This window comes from Nanorana parkeri, unplaced genomic scaffold (genome assembly GCF_000935625.1).
Source record: "Nanorana parkeri isolate BGI_ZX_2015 unplaced genomic scaffold, ASM93562v1 scaffold1329, whole genome shotgun sequence".
Lineage (NCBI taxonomy): Eukaryota > Metazoa > Chordata > Amphibia > Anura > Dicroglossidae > Nanorana > Nanorana parkeri.
Window position 1 is genome coordinate 247,221 of NW_017307597.1, and position 17,951 is coordinate 265,171.

The following is a 17,951-nucleotide window of genomic DNA, read 5'->3' on the forward strand; positions in this document are numbered from 1 at the left end:
GCTTTTTAGAGCCAGCGGGGCAGACTAGCAAAATACTGAAGCTTGGCCCAGTGGGAGATTCCTCTATCCACACAGTTTAGCGTAGATGGAGGAATCTGTTGCACTTTTTCCATTTGACCATAGAAAATCTGCAGGTGTATGGCCAACTTAAGTCCTGCAAGTTGGGACCTCCCCTTGTGCATAAATGAGCCTTGGCCGCCCATGAACCTTTCGCCAGTTCTCTGGTTTTCCTTCCTTGAACTACTTTTGGTAGGTCTTGACAAAACAGCTGCCGTTTTGGAGTTGCTCTGACACAGTCATCTAGAAATCACAATTTGGTCCTTGTCAAAGTCACTCAAATCCTTACACTTGCCCAGTGGTTTTCTACTTCCAACACATCAACTTCAGGGACCAAATGTTCACTTGCTGCCTAATATATCCCACCCACTTCGAGGTGACATTGTAACAAGATAATCATTGTTATTCACTTCATCTGTCAGTGGTCATAATGTTATGGCTGAACAATGTATATGTGTTAGACAATGTTAGATAGTTTTAAATCATGCAGCAAATGTATACTGTATATTGCATTAGTACAATGAAAAACAACCGCACCAGTGGGAAGGAAACTTTGAATGGCATTCAAGTGGTAAATGGCTATAGTTAAATCATGCTTAGCAATTTCACTGAAAATATCTCTGTTTGTTGGAATGGTTCACCACAGGCTCATTCAATTTTAATTGTTACTTTGCTTCTAGGGGGTTGAGGGAGCGAATAATATATGGGGAACACTTAGGAACAAGTGGAGGAAGTAGACTTCCCTACCAATTGAAACCATGGATGGGTATGAAAGGGTTATAATTAGAGCAGGAAATAGCACAGCAATCCTAGCAACTGAACAATGTACCACAAATATGCACAGGTAGATGATATGTGGAAATTAGAAGCACATTAGTAACACATTGCATGTGCAAGAGCTCCATCTTTCTCAGCTTCATAAATAGTTGCTATGCAACCCATCAACTCCTTAGCATTATAAGCTGAAATTCAACATACATTCACTTTGAAATTCCTGCTGTAAGGATGCTGGAAAGAACTTTGTGGAAGATCCTCTGTGTACATTTGTAGCTAGAGCTTGCTGCCTGTGCCAAAATCTGTGTGCAGATCTGGGTTTCATTGCAGGACTTGCTGGCTGCTTCCTCTTCTTCTATAAAAGATGTAATAGTCTCACTTCTGTAGCCAAGGTAAACCCAGAATCTTTTGAGAAGCTTTAAAGAGAGTTTATTCATCAGACTCTGTATAGGATATCTTATAACTGTGTGCAAGACGTGTTCCTCTGCCAAAAGCCTAGCTGGGTGTATATGGGGAGCAAGATAACCAAAATACCTTTATATTATGCAAACATCCTGATTAATAAAGAAAAAGAGTTGCTAGTTTATCAGGAGAATGCAGGCTAGCTGTCAAAAGGATACCACTGGAACCTTTTTTGAATGGCATAACAAAGCACTACACTTGACAAAGTGCCATGCATTGCGGTAATGCACCAAAGCTGAAGTTTATTTTCCTTTTTTTTTTCCTTCCTTGGTTCCCTCCCCCTTCACCAACATAAATAAAACCTTTCTGTTTTCATTACATACCTTTTTTAATATCCAGTGACTTCATTACTGGATCTCTGTGCTTCTCTAATTTAATGCAGGCATATTATGTCTGGTGGGAGGGGCCAGCAGGGTGCTGCACATAGTTTTCTAAAAACATCACAGCTCTCTGCCTCAGTACTTCTCTAAAAAAAAAAAGTCCTTAGCCTTGATGCAAGCAGTGGGCTTGGAAAGAGTTTATGCAAATGTCCAAATGCTTTAACAGGTGGATATCTTGTGTGCACTAAGGGCTTGTTCGCTGGCAGGATTAAAGTGAAATTAATAGGCTTTTCATAAAAAGCAGTAAAAACATATACTCATTGTAAGGTAAGGTAGCATGCTGAGTTTTGTGAACTGGGTTTAGATACACTTGGAATCCTCATAGACCAGCAATCAGTGAATGGTAGTGACTTTTATAGCTTGAAGCAGAACTTCAGTCATAAATGTTAGAACCCTTGCAGTGGGGCTACTCCCGCACCGCAAGGGTTAAGGGCTCGCTTTTGTCTAGGTTAAAAAAAAAAAAAAAGCTATGCTCATCTGATTCTCAGAGCCGGCATGCTCTTAGACCGGTACTTCCAGCCTCACTCTTCCTCTGTGCAATGATCTATGGTCCTGTGAGTCATCACATTCTAAACATGGTGTATAGGAGGTGAAGATGACATACCATCGCTGCAGCAGAGGAGGAGACAGGCTGGAGGGAGCGCTGTCACAGCCGGCTATCTCCGAGGTTCAGGTGTATAACTTTTTTTTTTTTAACCTAGACAAAAACAAGTACTTTAACCCCTGCAGTGCAGCGGTAGCCCTCCTGCAAGGGTTAGGAAAATTTGTGCCTGGAGTTTTAAAAAAAGCTAGTGCAAGAGAGAGAGAGAGAGAGATACACTGTATGTATAATTGGCAAGCACAGTTCCATGTCTGCAATAGGTCCCTGGGGTGTGTAAATCATCTTACATTTACATACAGCATCATTCAATGATATTTATATACTTTCATAGTGTATTAATTCTTTATTCTAAAGTCAAATAACGATAATTTGCTAAAAATCATTGCTAGCAACTGATGTGTACTGTGTTTTGTATTGTTCCAACAGGTGTGAATTTGGCAGCTTTCATCATCATTGTGTTTTCATACAGTAGTATGTTTTATAGTATCCATCAAACTGCAATAATGGCAACTGAAATCCACAACCACATCAAGAAAGAAATGACATTGGCCAAGCGCTTCTTTTTTATCGTTTTCACAGATGCCCTCTGCTGGATACCCATCTTCATACTTAAACTTTTATCTCTGCTTCAGGTTGAAATACCAGGTAGGTTTTACATCTACAGTCTTACTGAGTCTTATCTACTATATATTAGTGACAACAGTAGCAAACACTGACAGAAGAGGGCCCCTGTGCAGCGCTATGGTATAGACCCCTTATCCACACACATCACTGCTGCCCCATACATGGTTTGCCCTCTTGTCAAGTTAACAGATGAACACATTTTCTATCAATTCCAAGGCTTGAACTCTTCCTCACACCTTAAACCAATGAAGAGTTCGCTGGCACTCAAAAAATCCTAAACGTCAAATCAATCCTATTTATTGGCATTACCGGATAGCTTTCACAATGTATAGCAATGTTTCGGAACCCAATCTGGTTCCTTCCTCAGGCACACATTGTGCCCATCGTCACACTGTTTGCTTGAGGAAGGAACCAGATTGGGTTCCGAAATGTTGCTATACACTGTGAAACCTATCCGGTCATGTCAATAAAGAGGATTTGATGTTTAAGATTTTTGAAGTGCCAGTGAACTCTTCATCACTTTATGGATTGACCTGTGGCGCCATCACATACGCTGTTGCACCCACACGAGACTTTGGGGGTTACTAAACCGATCATGAGTGTTATGGGACTCACACCTTGACACTTCCACAATTCACCAATTATGAATTCATACCCACTGCATGTTCTCTTATGTCATGCTTGCTTCCTTTTCTGGGACATGCTGGCCCCACCCGCTGGGATTGTATATCAAGAACCATGCACAAGTTAGCCGCACAAAAACTTGATTTCACGGTAATAGCCTTAGAAACTGAATTTCGTTTAAGAAGTAGTAATAAAATTATTGAATTAATCTAACGAGCTTAGGACACTCAACATATACTTATGTATTAGACACTCAACAAGTTTTTCTACTTCTGTCTGCAGATTAGACACTATATTTTGGTATATGATCAAGATCTTTGTCTTGTAAAAATAGCTCCTTTGAACGGTTATACTCCTTTGATTATTAACATGTACAGGATTATGAACAGAATGCAGATAGGTCTTTGTTGAAAAACAACTATCATTAAAATAGAAAAAAAATATTACAACAGGACCTAGCAATAGCTCTGTGGGGCAAAATTTAGGACAAATGCTTTAAATCCTCAATAGGTATTCTACACAAAGAACAAAATAAATATCTTATGTTTTGGTAAGAACAAAACTTACCCTTATTCTCAGACCTATCTGGTTAATAGCATTTTGGAAGTGAGAAGGTTAAAAGAGCTCATAGCCAGACTTAAAATTTAGGTAAAATATTAACAAATATGGTCCTTGTGGAGCATGTTCTACTTTGAATCAACCTCAAACCCCTGTTGACACTGGTTACGACTTTTTGAGGGGCAGTTTTCCATGCTGTCAGATTAAGAGACCACACCACAAATAAGTTGGCTTTAAAGTTTGGTTTCATTTGGCTTCAAAGTCGAAATAAACCCACCAATTTTATAAAAGTTCACAAAATGTTATGCAATCTGAAATAAAACACCAAGGAAATGAAAAAAAAAGCAGGGCAATAAGGAGAGAAAGGGCAGGAAGAAAAAAACTTGGTAGTGTAGTTAGTCATTCCCATCGAGGAAACCATCCATGGGACTCAAACAATGCCCCCCCAGGAGGAATCTAACCATCCATGGTCATGCTACATCAACCTAGCAGACCCATATGGTTCCATCTTAAGCAGCATACAGATAAAAAAAATACACACGGTAGTGAAAGAGTCTATGTGGAAAGTGGGAGATAAGTAGTGTTTGATCCAAGGGTTCCACATTCCTTTTATAAAGCTGTACATTTTGTGGAGAAAATTACACGGAACACTTTCTTTTTGACGAAAAGGATAGATGGACTTTTTTTAATCCAGGCTATCACGGGCCTGATGTGGGTGATCAATTTAAAATGAGTTGCTGTACATGTCTCTGGTCTCCTGTTTATAAGAGCCTTGCACAGTCCGTTGTGAAATGAAATGCCAGTGACCGTGTATAAGGACCAGAATCTTCTGGCTATTAGGCATTCCCAGCAAATGTGTAGTGTCACCGATCAGGATGCTAGGACAAGGGAGGCTGAATGACGCAAAAGGATTTGCTGCACATCGTTCATCCTCAGAAATTGAACAGCACGCTAACAAATTATCACAAGAACCCAGAGTTAGGCCAATCCAGACACAGGAAACACCTGACAACAGTATGCACACTCTAATATGTCACTGCTGCAACCAAGGAATCATGCGAACAGTGACCTGCTAAGCGAAACAAGATCCCTGTATGAGGGCAGAGGGATGAGTAAAGAGGGAGACTCACAAAATCTAGCTAGTTGGACACACACAGGCAGACGCAACCCTTTCATATAATCTGGTGCACTCTAAGGGTTGTGTATCAGCTAGGAAATTCCCACAAGTTTCTGAGAATCCCCAAGGGATCCTGAAAGTTAAAATCCATGAATAATCACCTTTCCCACTGCCCACACATTCATCAGACACAGGTAAAATGCCACCACTCTCAGCTCAGCAGCTGACTGGTCTGCTGGGCAAGCATTGCAGCACTTACTGCAATTACTTTTGCACGATATTCTAATTATTCGAGTTTCATCTGTATATATATACAGATCCTTGTTGTTGGGAATGAGATCTGTCACTGCCTGTGGCATATATGTTATGTTTTTTATTGTATGAAACCTAAGTGCACAGCATCACAATGCAATCTCACACAGATTAGCAGCATATGTACAACTGAGCATGCAGGCACTGGTAATAATACATTCACAACACACTAGGCAACACACGAGTCTCTGTAGGAGTTTTGCATTTCTCAACCTTGTTTCAGTCATGGGACCTTTTAAAAGTATGCAAAAATCACAAGGCACCCCAGTCTAAAATGTTAAAAACCTAAATGTGAAAAATGAAATGTGCCACCCCCCTCTTCCCTTTCCCCAGGGGTCTGGTATAGATTTTAAGGGCAACCCTGGGCAAAGTAGAAAAAAAATGATGTGGAGTTCCCCCTTTCACATCAGCGTCCCCCACTTTCACTTCAGAAGCCCCCCTTCTTCACAACAGAGTCCCTCACTTTCATATCAGAAGACCCCCTTCACATTAGGAGCCCTCTTCACATCAGAATCCCCCCCTTTAGGGAAAACTTGAACTTCTCAGCCACGGGACCCTGGTTGAGAGAGACTTAGTACACAAAACAACATCAACTTGTTAATTTTATATTTATATGCCAAAATCGAAGAACAGTGCACGGAAGTATGCACAGAAGTAATAATTACTAAAAACAAGAAAGGAAATAACATACAGAAATCTTGTCTATTTGCTAAAATATATGGGAGAAAAATAGAAGTAAACTTTACAGTATAGGCAATATTGTTTATCCTGCTGGTCGTGGGGCACCCTGGGGCAAGCCAGTAACAGACTTGTTCAGAACAAGCTCTGAAGGAATTAACTTGTTCGTTTTCATGCTACTTAATTTGGTTACATGTACCATCTGGTTCTGATGTCTGGGTCAGAGTTAGGATTTTTTACACCAGTGCATCATCCTGAACACAGCGAGTCCAAACACAACATGACTACCGCAGGAAGTGTCCATAGTACTATGTGGCTGGTCCGCAGGTAGATTCATAAGGCCAGGACATGCCATTTTGTATCTGCATTCAGCTTATATATCTTGCTATCTGAAGGAGTAACTCATCTCCCAACAACTAATATTTTAGATCTTCTGAGAGAAGAAACATATTAATTCTGATCTTGGCAAAGTGTAACGATCCAAGACAGCAGCAAGCAATGGGAGGATTATTTTGCTGGCTTGTCTGGTGATACTTGATTACCATTATCCATAGCCAAAAGCCTGCAGCAATCTGATAAAGACCCATTACCAGGGAGCTGTTCCTCAGATCTACAGGTCTACGATATCTATTCAAATTCTATTACCTTCATGCAAATCTGATGCAATCTTTGTCCATAACACCATTAGATAATGCAGTATCTAATATTACATGTAGGAATGTTTCTTCTGATGGGTATCTGTGAAAATGCAGGTGTGTTGGTTTTTAGAGATCCTCGTGGGCACTATGTACCAGTGTAGAAGCAACATGTAGTTTGCCTCCTCCCATGTAGGAATGTTTTTTCTGATGGGTATCTGTGAAATGCAGGTGTGTGGGTTTTTAGAGATCCTCGTGGGCACTATGTACCAGCGTAGAAGCAACATGTAGTTTGCCTCCTCAACAAGGACATAGTCCGAGTTCTTGAATGTAGTAAGCCATATTTGACACAAGTCTTCCCTGGTATTCAACATTAAAGCTCCAGTTCCCACTTTTTGTACATAGTAGGACTGCCCTATGTTTAGTCAAGCAGTGCCGAGTGTAAAAAGAGATGAGGCCCGAGCCATACGGGTTTTTATTTAATTATCTTCCAAAGAAGAGTGAGGTTGGTTCTGTCACATTTTGGGTTATCTCTTTCATATGAATTTCTGTCATGCCCTGGTGCTAAATTCTGATGGATTCTGGAAGATGGGGTTTTCTATAATTGACATTAGAAGGTCTTCGGTCTTCAACATTCTAAAAGGTTATGTTGGGCTTGTAGATGTCTAAATTGTCTGGTGGATGCCACATCTCGAGGTGCAGTGGCTGGGTTGTGCCGGCAAGGCGAGGATGGAGTTCAAACTTGGAATTGTCACTTAATAGCAGTATGCCTTTCACATTAGTAGCCAACATCTGGTAGAGGTGTGAGGAATCCCAGTTGTCTAGAGTTTGGAGCAAAATAATTAAGATAGAGGTGATCATGAAGAAGGGGGCAATGCAGTACAGCCCCTGCTACCTTGGTCTGTGATGGAATATTTGGATGTGGTTACTAATGTGTTTCTGAATGCATAAAAGTAATTTTCAGGGGAGAGACTCATATTGCTAGCTGTTATGTTCCTTTATGATGCATCATAAGCATCATTCTGATCATTTTTGAAGTGCTGTGACAGCTTTGCAATGCTTTTAAGTGAATCTTTTTTTGTTTTATAAGCCAGATCTCTTTGTTGTACAGTTCTTTGTAACAGATGTTCCACATCAGTTTACAGATGAAAAATAACGAGTAGTCTGTCTTTGATGAAACTGGAATTATAGTGTAAAGTGTTTGAAATGCTTGCCAAAATAAATATATTACACAGAATTTGATGCTTAATAGTCACAAAAAAGGGAAACATGCAAATGTGGAATGTTCTATATTGATACGTTAGTCATGTTACCATATAGATAATCATGAGTTGTAGCAGCAGCTATTGTTTACGCCACATACTTGATGTGTCTGTAATAAACCAAAAGAAGGAAAGAAGGAAAAAATAAAAAAAATAATTTAACCCTGTCATCACATAACAGATAGGCATAGCCTGTAAACACAGCCCAGAGTTTTACTTTGCAGTAAGGGAGCGGAACATTTTGAAATAACAATTGTATATTGACCTAAAGATAAATTTGTTAACTCAAGGTTATTGGCTTTAATGACATCACATGCACTATTTACCAAACAGACCAATCAGAAGAAAATTATTACTGTCTTTTATTTTCTATGTCTATATAGCACCAATATAGTCCACAGTTGTCTATTGTGTATGTGGAACATCACCCCCTCAGAGAAATTTCCTGTTTAATGCACCATTAGCTGATACTGAGGACAGTTTGGTAATAAGGAAAGTAACCAGTGGCCATAGAAAAGCATATATTTAATCAATATCAATGTTTCATATACCATCAAACCCAACACAGCCTTACCATAGAGAAAACTGCCTTAGAATAAGTAAGTGAATGTCCAACATATTTGAAAATCTTGTGTACAAATTAAACTTTCAACATTTGAACATATTTATTATAACAAGCATGCTAACCCATATGCCTTCTAGTTGTCACAATATTGCTTGGATCAGACAGTCCAGTCTTTGGTCTATGGACGACCTTCTTTGTGGTAAGCTGTCAGTCAATAACTTAATAAAGATAGTAGATACTGTGGTAAAGACACATAACCTAGAATCAGTATGACCTCTAATTTTTGAGGAGGCATATTTTAATTAATTTCATGAGGTCTGACTAATATGACTTTAATGTTTGGTAATCTGCCTGAGTTCATACAGCATAAGCGTTAAGAAACTAAAAATAAATCGTACCATTTGCTTGAACTTTTTCCAACTGTGAGCATTTAATTTACAATTCTAATGAAGCCAAGTTAATTTTAGAATTGCCACCTTGCACCTTGTGGAAATTAAGGTTATCAGGTATCAATTTCCAATTCTAATTTTCCGCTTAAGTCATTTTCTTAAATATCTGTGTGCCTTTTAGCCTAAATATAAGCAGCTGTGTGTAATCTTAAATCCACAGGACCATCATGAATTCCAAGCACCAATAAATTATAGCTATATGAGAATCCTGAGATATAGTTTATGTGCAGACACTGCAGATGGTAAATCATATGTTAATTTGTACCATTAGCAAGTAGCTTTTATTTCAGCTAATATTTAATGCCCCCTGCAGGACATTTATAACAAATGAATGCTTACAGGGTTTTGTTCGTGATTGCAATGCCATAATTCCACAGTTTGTCAGAAAAGAGGTCATTTGAGTTAAGTACACATAAACAGTCAAGGCAGCTATCATGTATGTTAAAAATTATGCATTTCTCTAAATCCTTTTTGTTCTTAATAGCCTAATACGATAGGAAACTACGTTTCAATGCAACCTGATCCTGTCACATGTGTTAATTGTGGTATAACATGGCACATATAAGGATTACAATATTCAACAATACACAAATTAACAAGGGAGCACTGAACACGTGACAAGTGTTCCCTTTTGGGCACTATGAAATTTGGAGTAATGATAAATTAATCAAAGTAATGCTCACTGGGTATTTGTTTATAACTTTTACTGTGGGTTGTAGAAATACCTGCAGGTTCAAAATCATACCCCAGCAGACACGTTGAAAGCTGCAATTACTGCATATATGATATAGGATGAGCCATTGCTGGAATATATTAAACTGCATACAATGGATAGTTTCCCCAACCCATAGATGCAGGATGTTGCTGTAAGTGGGTTGATGTGTCTGCTTCAATATTTTCAGCTTCATATGTTCCCAATAATTTACACAAATAGCTTGTCCAGCGTTACCTTTAATGGGAATTTAGGGTTACATAGGAATTCCCCCATTTACATACATCTCTTCCTTAAGGTGGCCATACACTTTACAACCATCACAAGACCTTAGTCTTGCGATGGTTGTAAAGTACTTAAAAATTCGTCAGTTGTCGAACAAGCAGGCCACTCACTCGCCGAGAATCGTACGATTCCCGGCGGGTTTTCCAGCCTGCTTGTTCGATGGAAGACGTGCGACCGTACAGTAGAAGCGGTCGCACGCCTTCCATACACTGTACGATTCTCGTACGATCGCGGGATTTCCCGCGATTCTCGTACGAGAATCGTACAGTGTATGGGCACCTTTTATAGTAATACTAGTATTCTCACTTCCAATGACTAAGGGCACCTTTATACTTCTGTGCTTTAAATGCATTTTTTTTTAAAGATTCTTTAGAATGTGTTTCACTTTTTGTGCATTTTTAGCACATTTTAAAATTCTTCTTGTGGGGAAGAGAGCTTCCCTGTGCACAATGAAACCCACGTGTATGTGTTTACACGCATTTTTATGCATTCCTATGGAACATGTGATTTCCTGTAATTACAGGCCAATCACAGTAGGATTTTTTTTTTTTAAACACAAATTACAAAAATGCAGATGGGTAAAATCATCTGTTTACACCTCTGCACTTTATTTGTGTGGGGTTTAACTGTAGCCTATAATAGGTATAACCTCTCCATGTTACTACATGAAAGGGTTAGCTGCAGATGACAGATTTTTAATTAAATTGGAAATATCCTTTGAAAATTATCAGAAATCTGTCAATTGTTCATACACCCAAAATACAGTATTAACTCATTGGTGTGATTAGACATGTTTAAAAAAGGTTTTTGGGTAACAGACTTTGCTCTAATATCTCATATATTGTGTGTTTCAGGTTCTATCAGTTCCTGGGTGGTGATCTTCATATTGCCAATTAACAGCGCACTCAACCCTATTCTGTATACCATCACAACCAGACCATTCAAAGAAATGATCTGTCAGATCTGGAACAACTACAAAAAACGACATTCTATTCGCAGCAAAAGCAGACAAAAGGCTTACAAGTCGTCATTCTTCTGGGTGGAAATGTTGCCACTGCAGGACATTTCTCCAGAGATAATGAGACCAGGACTATACACGGACTCTGAGGCGTCAGTCACTACACATGCTTCAAGACTGAGTTACGCATAGCAGCAAAGATTCATTTGTAACCATCAAAAGGGAGGGGGACCTTTTTTTTCAGGTCAGGGTAATAGCTAATCAGACCATGAGTCTGATAAAAATGACTGCCCATTGGATGGGGCTGGTAGCGGTTTGGACCAAAAGGGTGAGAAAACGTATTTCTGAGAAGAATGTCTAAGAAATGTTTTGTATGAAAAACCGTTACCACTGATCCATGGTTAAATCACAGCAATGAATACACAGCATCAAGCCTTCCAACATATTGTAGATCACTGTTATTATTACCACAATACTTGCATACAAGGGCTTAAATGTTCCAAATACACCATGGCTATTCTCTGAATACCATGAACAGGTTTCTAGCTAGGTCATGCACTTTCATCTAATGAAATTCCACAAAAACTACAAAATGATAGCATGATACACGTTTGCCAGTTACACAGATTTAATCGATGTTTGGCAGGGACTGCTTCATTGACATACATTTTAAACTGAAGGAACAACTTTTACTTAGTGTAGTCAGTACAAGGTAAATTAGTTTTTATAGTGGGCTTCCAGTATGATGGCTGATCATGACTCATCAGTGTGGGAACACTCTGGACCCAAATAAATAAACCACTGTCAGGAGTGCAAGCCATAATTTTATAAAACTTCTACTGCAGCACCAGAACGCTGATCACAGAGTTATTATAACAATCTGTGCAAATGTATTGTGTACAAAGTTCAATGACGGAATCCAAATTGAAAAACCTATAGAAACCAATCCAATTTCATCTTTTACGGATTTCATTTGTGTAAATAATAATATAATTGGTTTTGCCAAATATACACAATGCATTTCAAATGCATTTAATAAGTTCCACTGATAATTTAAGTTTTTGCAGACACCAGAGAGTTGACACACTCACTGCTTCCGATGACTCGTCATATTTTTGCCTCTTTCCCTTTCCACAACTTAATATCAATGGTGAGTTTATTGCTGCTGGATGGCCCAATTATTTATTTACATTATAATGGAGATGCCATATCATCACCTGGTTAAAGACCATTGGTGTCGGACAGGACTGTGAATTCCTGTGGAAATATCTCACCAGTGGAGCTGAAAAATATATAATTGCAAAATATCATTCAGATTGGCAACAGCCACTCCTCTTTAAAATTCCAAGTTCTTCTGGGTGGAGACCATCTGTGCATACTATCCTGTCCTTTAAAAATTATAAAACTCATTGAGCAGCCAATTGAGAAGTTCTAGCATTGACAAGTGGGAGTGTCAGGTGGTATTTCTAGCACAGGGGTAAACAACCCAGGCACCTCAGCTGTAGGGAAACTACAAATTCCATCATGGCTCTGCCTCAGAGTCATACCTGTGGCTGTCAGTTTTGCAATGCCTCACGTGACTTGTAGTCCAACAACAGCGCGGGTCCTGATGTTGCCTACCCCTGGTCTAACAGATTGTAAGAATCAACTTTGTGCTTTGCTCAGCTTTCTGCTTTTTTGCTCAGATCTCAGTATACTTTATATGCTATAAAAATTTTAAAAAAAACACACAAAATAACAACTTTAGTTTGTGAGTATTGGAATCCTAAGGGAAATCATACACAAATGTGTCTGAGTTTAGGTATTCTTTCTTCAGCTATTTGAAATATGACAGCAATAGGTGTTATATATGGCTACTTTCTTATGCTACTGCCTGAAGCGAGGATAATATACAAAATTACCTACATTTTAAATTCAGTCAAAAATAAAAATACTTATCTCACTGTTAGGGTTCCATGTGCAAAGAAGAGTGGTTTACTTTCTAATAATATCTTATTAAATGGGACAAATTAGTTTTTATATTTTATCGGCTCCAGGCTACTCTCTTTCCCATAGTTGGCCCCAGAGATTTTCTGTCAATGAAACTAACAACTGGAGAGTCTTATTGGCAACTTGCTGCTCTCAGATTATTTATGGTTTTGTCACCTTGCATGTCCCCTTGAAAACGATATGACAAATGTCATACAATGTGTTACCAGTTCGGCCAGGGTGCCATTTTAGTCCTGAATAGTGTGAGTATAACATGTTATATTTTTCAAGGGATATGATCAGGCCTGTCTCAGTGTTAAAAAAAACCCTTTGCACAGCCATAGGCAAAATAATATTTATCAGCTGTGACAAAGTATAAAAGTAAATAACATCACAAGAAGCAATGGAAATAACAACTAATATTCAAGACCTTTTGCAAAATATACAATTAGATATAGTATAGTTATAGTATTGCTCCTGGACATATATTAATTAAAGTAAACCTATCATGGGGGAAATTCAGGGGTGGTTTAGCTGACCTTCTGGCAGTTATGCTTAGTTACTGCGGATTTCAGTACTTTATGTGTCACAAACGTGGAACAAATATGCAGATCAGGCAAGTCAGCAAAAACTTAGAAGCCCTTATCAGCATACTTGATCCAGATCAATGACTGAAACTACTGAAACAAGCTTTTTAAAGCCAATCAACCAGCATAAGGTAATATCAGCAATGGCAGCCTCCATGTTTCTTAAATGCTAAATTTCCTTTTAAAGATTTGATAATGTCCTACTTTACTCCAGTTAAAATAAAAAGGCCAATCTTTTTTAGTATTGGATAGATTAGGGAGGGTTATAACCTGTATTGGCTGCACTGAGGATCCCAGTCTCTTCTTCACCTCTCTCTCTCTCGAGCTGATCGTTTATCTTAATATGTTCGTAGGATACCCGCTCCAATACTTCTGCTGGATTACCGTGTTTCTGCTCGGGACTTCCCACCAACTCCACCGTGGCTTTCCTCCATTCGGTCTCACTTTTCTTTAGTGGACTGTTCTTGTGGTGGACCGTCGCAATATCCTTTATTCCTACCTCAGCGTAGTAGTATTATTTCCCTGTATATGTATATGCAAGGTGGTATCGTGCTGGGCACTGGTTATGTGTGTTCCCGCCCTTTATTAGCCCTTCTCCCGTATTGTGGTTGGTGGGGGCCTTAGGAGGGTTTAGTTATTGATGGCTATATAATATATCTCTATACCTGAGACGTTCCCCTGGGTTTGGTTCTATGACCAGCAGTGGCGTAACCAGAGTTATTGGCGCCCGGGGCAGAACATTTTTTTTCGCCCCCCCCTTATATTATATAAACATCCACTAGAACTGTACCCCCCACCCCCACACATATATATCAGCTAAGGAACTACAAGTCCAAGCATGCCATCATTGTCCCTGTACACCCCGCCCCCACACATATCACCCAGGGAACGGCAATATCTGGTTGTTGTACAGGGGCAATGAGGGCATGCTGGGACTTGTAGTTCCCTAGCTGATATGTTATGAAGCTGTATTCCACCTGAAAGTACTACAATGACATTATAGAACTAAGAATAGAACATAGCGATCCGGACTGGCTGGCTGGATCAGGCAGACGCGCCCTCCAATCAGGCACTGTAGATGGCCGCTCGCAGTGGCCTCGGAAGAGCGAGCGGCCGCCCGATGACAGCCGGGTGATCGTGTCAGAGAGAGGGAGCCATGGCTTAGTTTAGCGGGGTCGTGACGGCGCCCCCCCTCAGTCCTGCGCCCGGGGCAAGTGCCCCCCCTACCCCCCCGGTTGTTACGCCACTGATGACCAGCTCATTCTAAATCTACTGCCACTCTTGTATTATTGTGCACAGTCATTTTTCGAAATTCCTGTGTTTCTGTGCCTAGCAGATATCAATCCCGCTTCCTATGTATTTTTAATGTCCCATTGGGCAGTCTTCCCTGCACTTATAATTTCTCAGATAGCCGTGTTTCTGGGTCCGTTTTGTTGGCCTTTCTTCTTTCTCCCCTATCGATGGTTTAATTACCCTTTTTTCTAGCCATTTGTTTTATTGTTATGCGCCCTTATCTACTGGTTTGTGCTAGTCTTGTTTGCACCTCGCTTACTTCCCATCTTTGGTCACACAACCCACATAGGCCGTACCCACTCTGTCTCCAGTTTGGGTTGTTCTAACTGCGATCCGTTTGTTACTTGTTTTTTTGGGGTGTAATCGTCCTTTTCTTGTCTCTATTTTTTTTTTTGGTCCCCTGCATGTTATATAGAGGCTGCCATTTGGTCCGACCATTCTTGTTTTTTTTTTTTTCATGTTAGCCCTCCTCTGGCTTTTTGCAGGGACTGGACCTGGCGGTTCAATGATTCTTTACTCCTGGATCCACGCTGTGCCTCTCTTATCCAAACTACTATTGAGCACTTTCTCACTAACCCCGCTACTGACCCCACTCCTTTTCCACATCAATGGGAAGCCATAAAAGTGGTTCTTTGGGGGGGGGGTCTTTATCCAGCTACTCAAGCGTTCTCCGCAAATCTTAGATGCTTTCCATGAGTTACACTGCCCGGAAACACTTCCTCAAAAATCTCCTCGCCCCGACCACTCTAGCTGAGATATCCTTCTTCCTCCACGATTCTTCAAACATTCTGCGATTTCCATCATACTCTTTACAAGCTTCCCTCATCTGTTCCTTGTGCACCTTCAGTCTTGGAGGACTGGATTGTTTCTTATATTGCTGATACTCCCTTTCCTAAACTGTCAGACAATATCATTGAGTTGTTGGAATCCCCCTTTACCTTGGAAGAACTAGTGTTGATAATTAAAGCCTCACCTAATTGCAAGAGCCCTGGCGGGTTTACAGCAAAATTCTACAAAATGTTTCATGAGTCTTTGACTCCTTTTCTGCTGAAGGTTTTTAATTCCATTTTCCAAAGGACTGCTTTTCCTGCCCAGACCCTGGAAGCGCATATTACTTTAATACCCAAGGCTGATAAAGATCCTGGCCTATGCACAAATTTATCGTCCGATTTAGTTATTTAACCGCTTGAATACCAGGTGTTTAGATCCCCTACCTGGCCAGGCCATTTTTCAGTGTTCAGCGAATTTGGATCTTAAATTAATTTGGATTAATTTGGATCTTAAATTGTACTCCAAAACTTATTGCCATCAGCACTAGTGTGCCCATTGGAAGATTTCCCATCTATTCTTGTTGTGGCAACAAACAAAAACTTGGGAATGTAAGTGATAACAGTCACCAGGAAAAAATAGAGAGGGTAAATCTCCCTTAAGCTGGCCATACACCTATAGATTATCTGCAGATTTTCTATGGTCAGATGGAAAAAGTGCAACAGATTGCACCATCTATGCTAAACTGTGTGGATGGAGGGATCTCCCACTGGACCAAACTTCTGTAGCTTGCTAGTTGGCCCTGCTTGCTCTCAAAATACCAATGCCTGCATCCCATCAGAATAGAGGACCCCCACAACCTAGGGCAGTCCAATACGCAAAGAGCAACTTTGGAAAGTAGAGTTGCTGGCCTACCCAACCTGCTTATGGTTTTTAAAATGTGATGGGTGAGCTTAGTAACCAGTAGTCAGGCATGGGAATGGGTAGGCTCCCAAAGTTAGCATTTGCTGATTACAGAACCTCAGATCCCAAATCATTGGAGAAGACATTGAAAGATACTGTAAGTACAGAAACTTGAGGGTTGTCTGCTGTTTAGCAAGGTGCTAGCTTCATTTAGTTGTTCCTAAAGAACGCTTACTCAAAATTCATACAGTTGGCTCACATCAGTCAACCCATACCTATACCTCACACAGAACCCACTTGGCCTTGGTGAATAAGCAGGAATATCAGTGGGACCACACTTCAGGAGACATCTAAGTATTTGAAGGGTTTCTTTTTTAAGCAGCAATAAGAAGGACCAGCAGATCTAAAATCTCTTGGTCATAACACACCCAGTTTTACATACTAATAGTATGTAGTTTTACTATATTTTCTCATATTAGTGGCAAGCTTGGTGATAATGTAAAATGATTTAAGCTTCAGTATTACCCAAAAGCACAGCATTTACAGCCATTGTACCTATGCACTCATACTGTTAGTGCCACCCAAACCAGGATGTTCCATAGAAATATAAAATGGTATAGCGATTTTGCATATGTTCATTTTTTATTTATTATGGTCAAAACTGAAGACTTTTTTTTCAGTGTGATGAATATGAAATTTTGCATTTGATTTTTTGTATTTTCATTTAAACCAGTTGGTAGAGCTCTTGTGCTATCTTTCTGGTTTGCTACAGGAAAATGAAAGTTGTAGCCGATCCCCCAAGGACATCAACCAGGCCCAAGGGTCCTGCCTAGGTCACCTTGTGGATGATCCTCATCTGTGTCCACCCTGTTTAGAAAACCCTAAATTATGTATCATGGGTGCACAAATGTACCTGTGATACAAGTGTTTATTTGTAAAACAAAGATGTCATATCATAAAAAAAGGATTTTAAAATATCAGTAACGTATTAAAAAATAAAATACATTTGGGCCAAAACCATTATTTTGTTTGAGGCGTGTCTTCTTTCTGGGTAAAACCAATCACAATTCAATGTTGCAGCAGAAGTATGAGGGCCTGGACGTCAGAAAAACAGACCATTGCTACACTGTTTGCTGACATCAAGCACTGCAAGTCCCCCTCTCCTGGCCACATCCTTCTCTCAACAATAGAGGTGCCATGGTAAAATAATTGCACAGCGCTATATAACTTCCCCGTGACAAAATAAATTAATTAAAATGATAATACAAAAAACTATAAAGTTGAAAAAGAACAAATCACATAAACATTGAGCAAGTGAAATGGTGATCTAAATATGAGTTAATAGTAATATTATTAACAATGTGCAAATGTAAAAAGGA

At 39.7% G+C, this 17,951-nt stretch overlaps 1 protein-coding gene across 1 annotated transcript in view; it reads left to right on the plus strand.

Moving 5' to 3' along the window:
• The window catches only part of RXFP1 (relaxin/insulin like family peptide receptor 1), a 165,429-nt gene extending 154,184 nt beyond the window's left edge, over window positions 1-11,245 (plus strand). The window contains exons 17-18 of the mRNA XM_018569394.1: window positions 2,701-2,919; window positions 10,950-11,245. Coding sequence (XP_018424896.1) covers window positions 2,701-2,919; window positions 10,950-11,245 — 515 coding nt within the window. The remainder of the gene's footprint in view (window positions 1-2,700; window positions 2,920-10,949) is intronic.
• The last annotated feature ends 6,706 nt before the right edge of the window (window positions 11,246-17,951 follow it).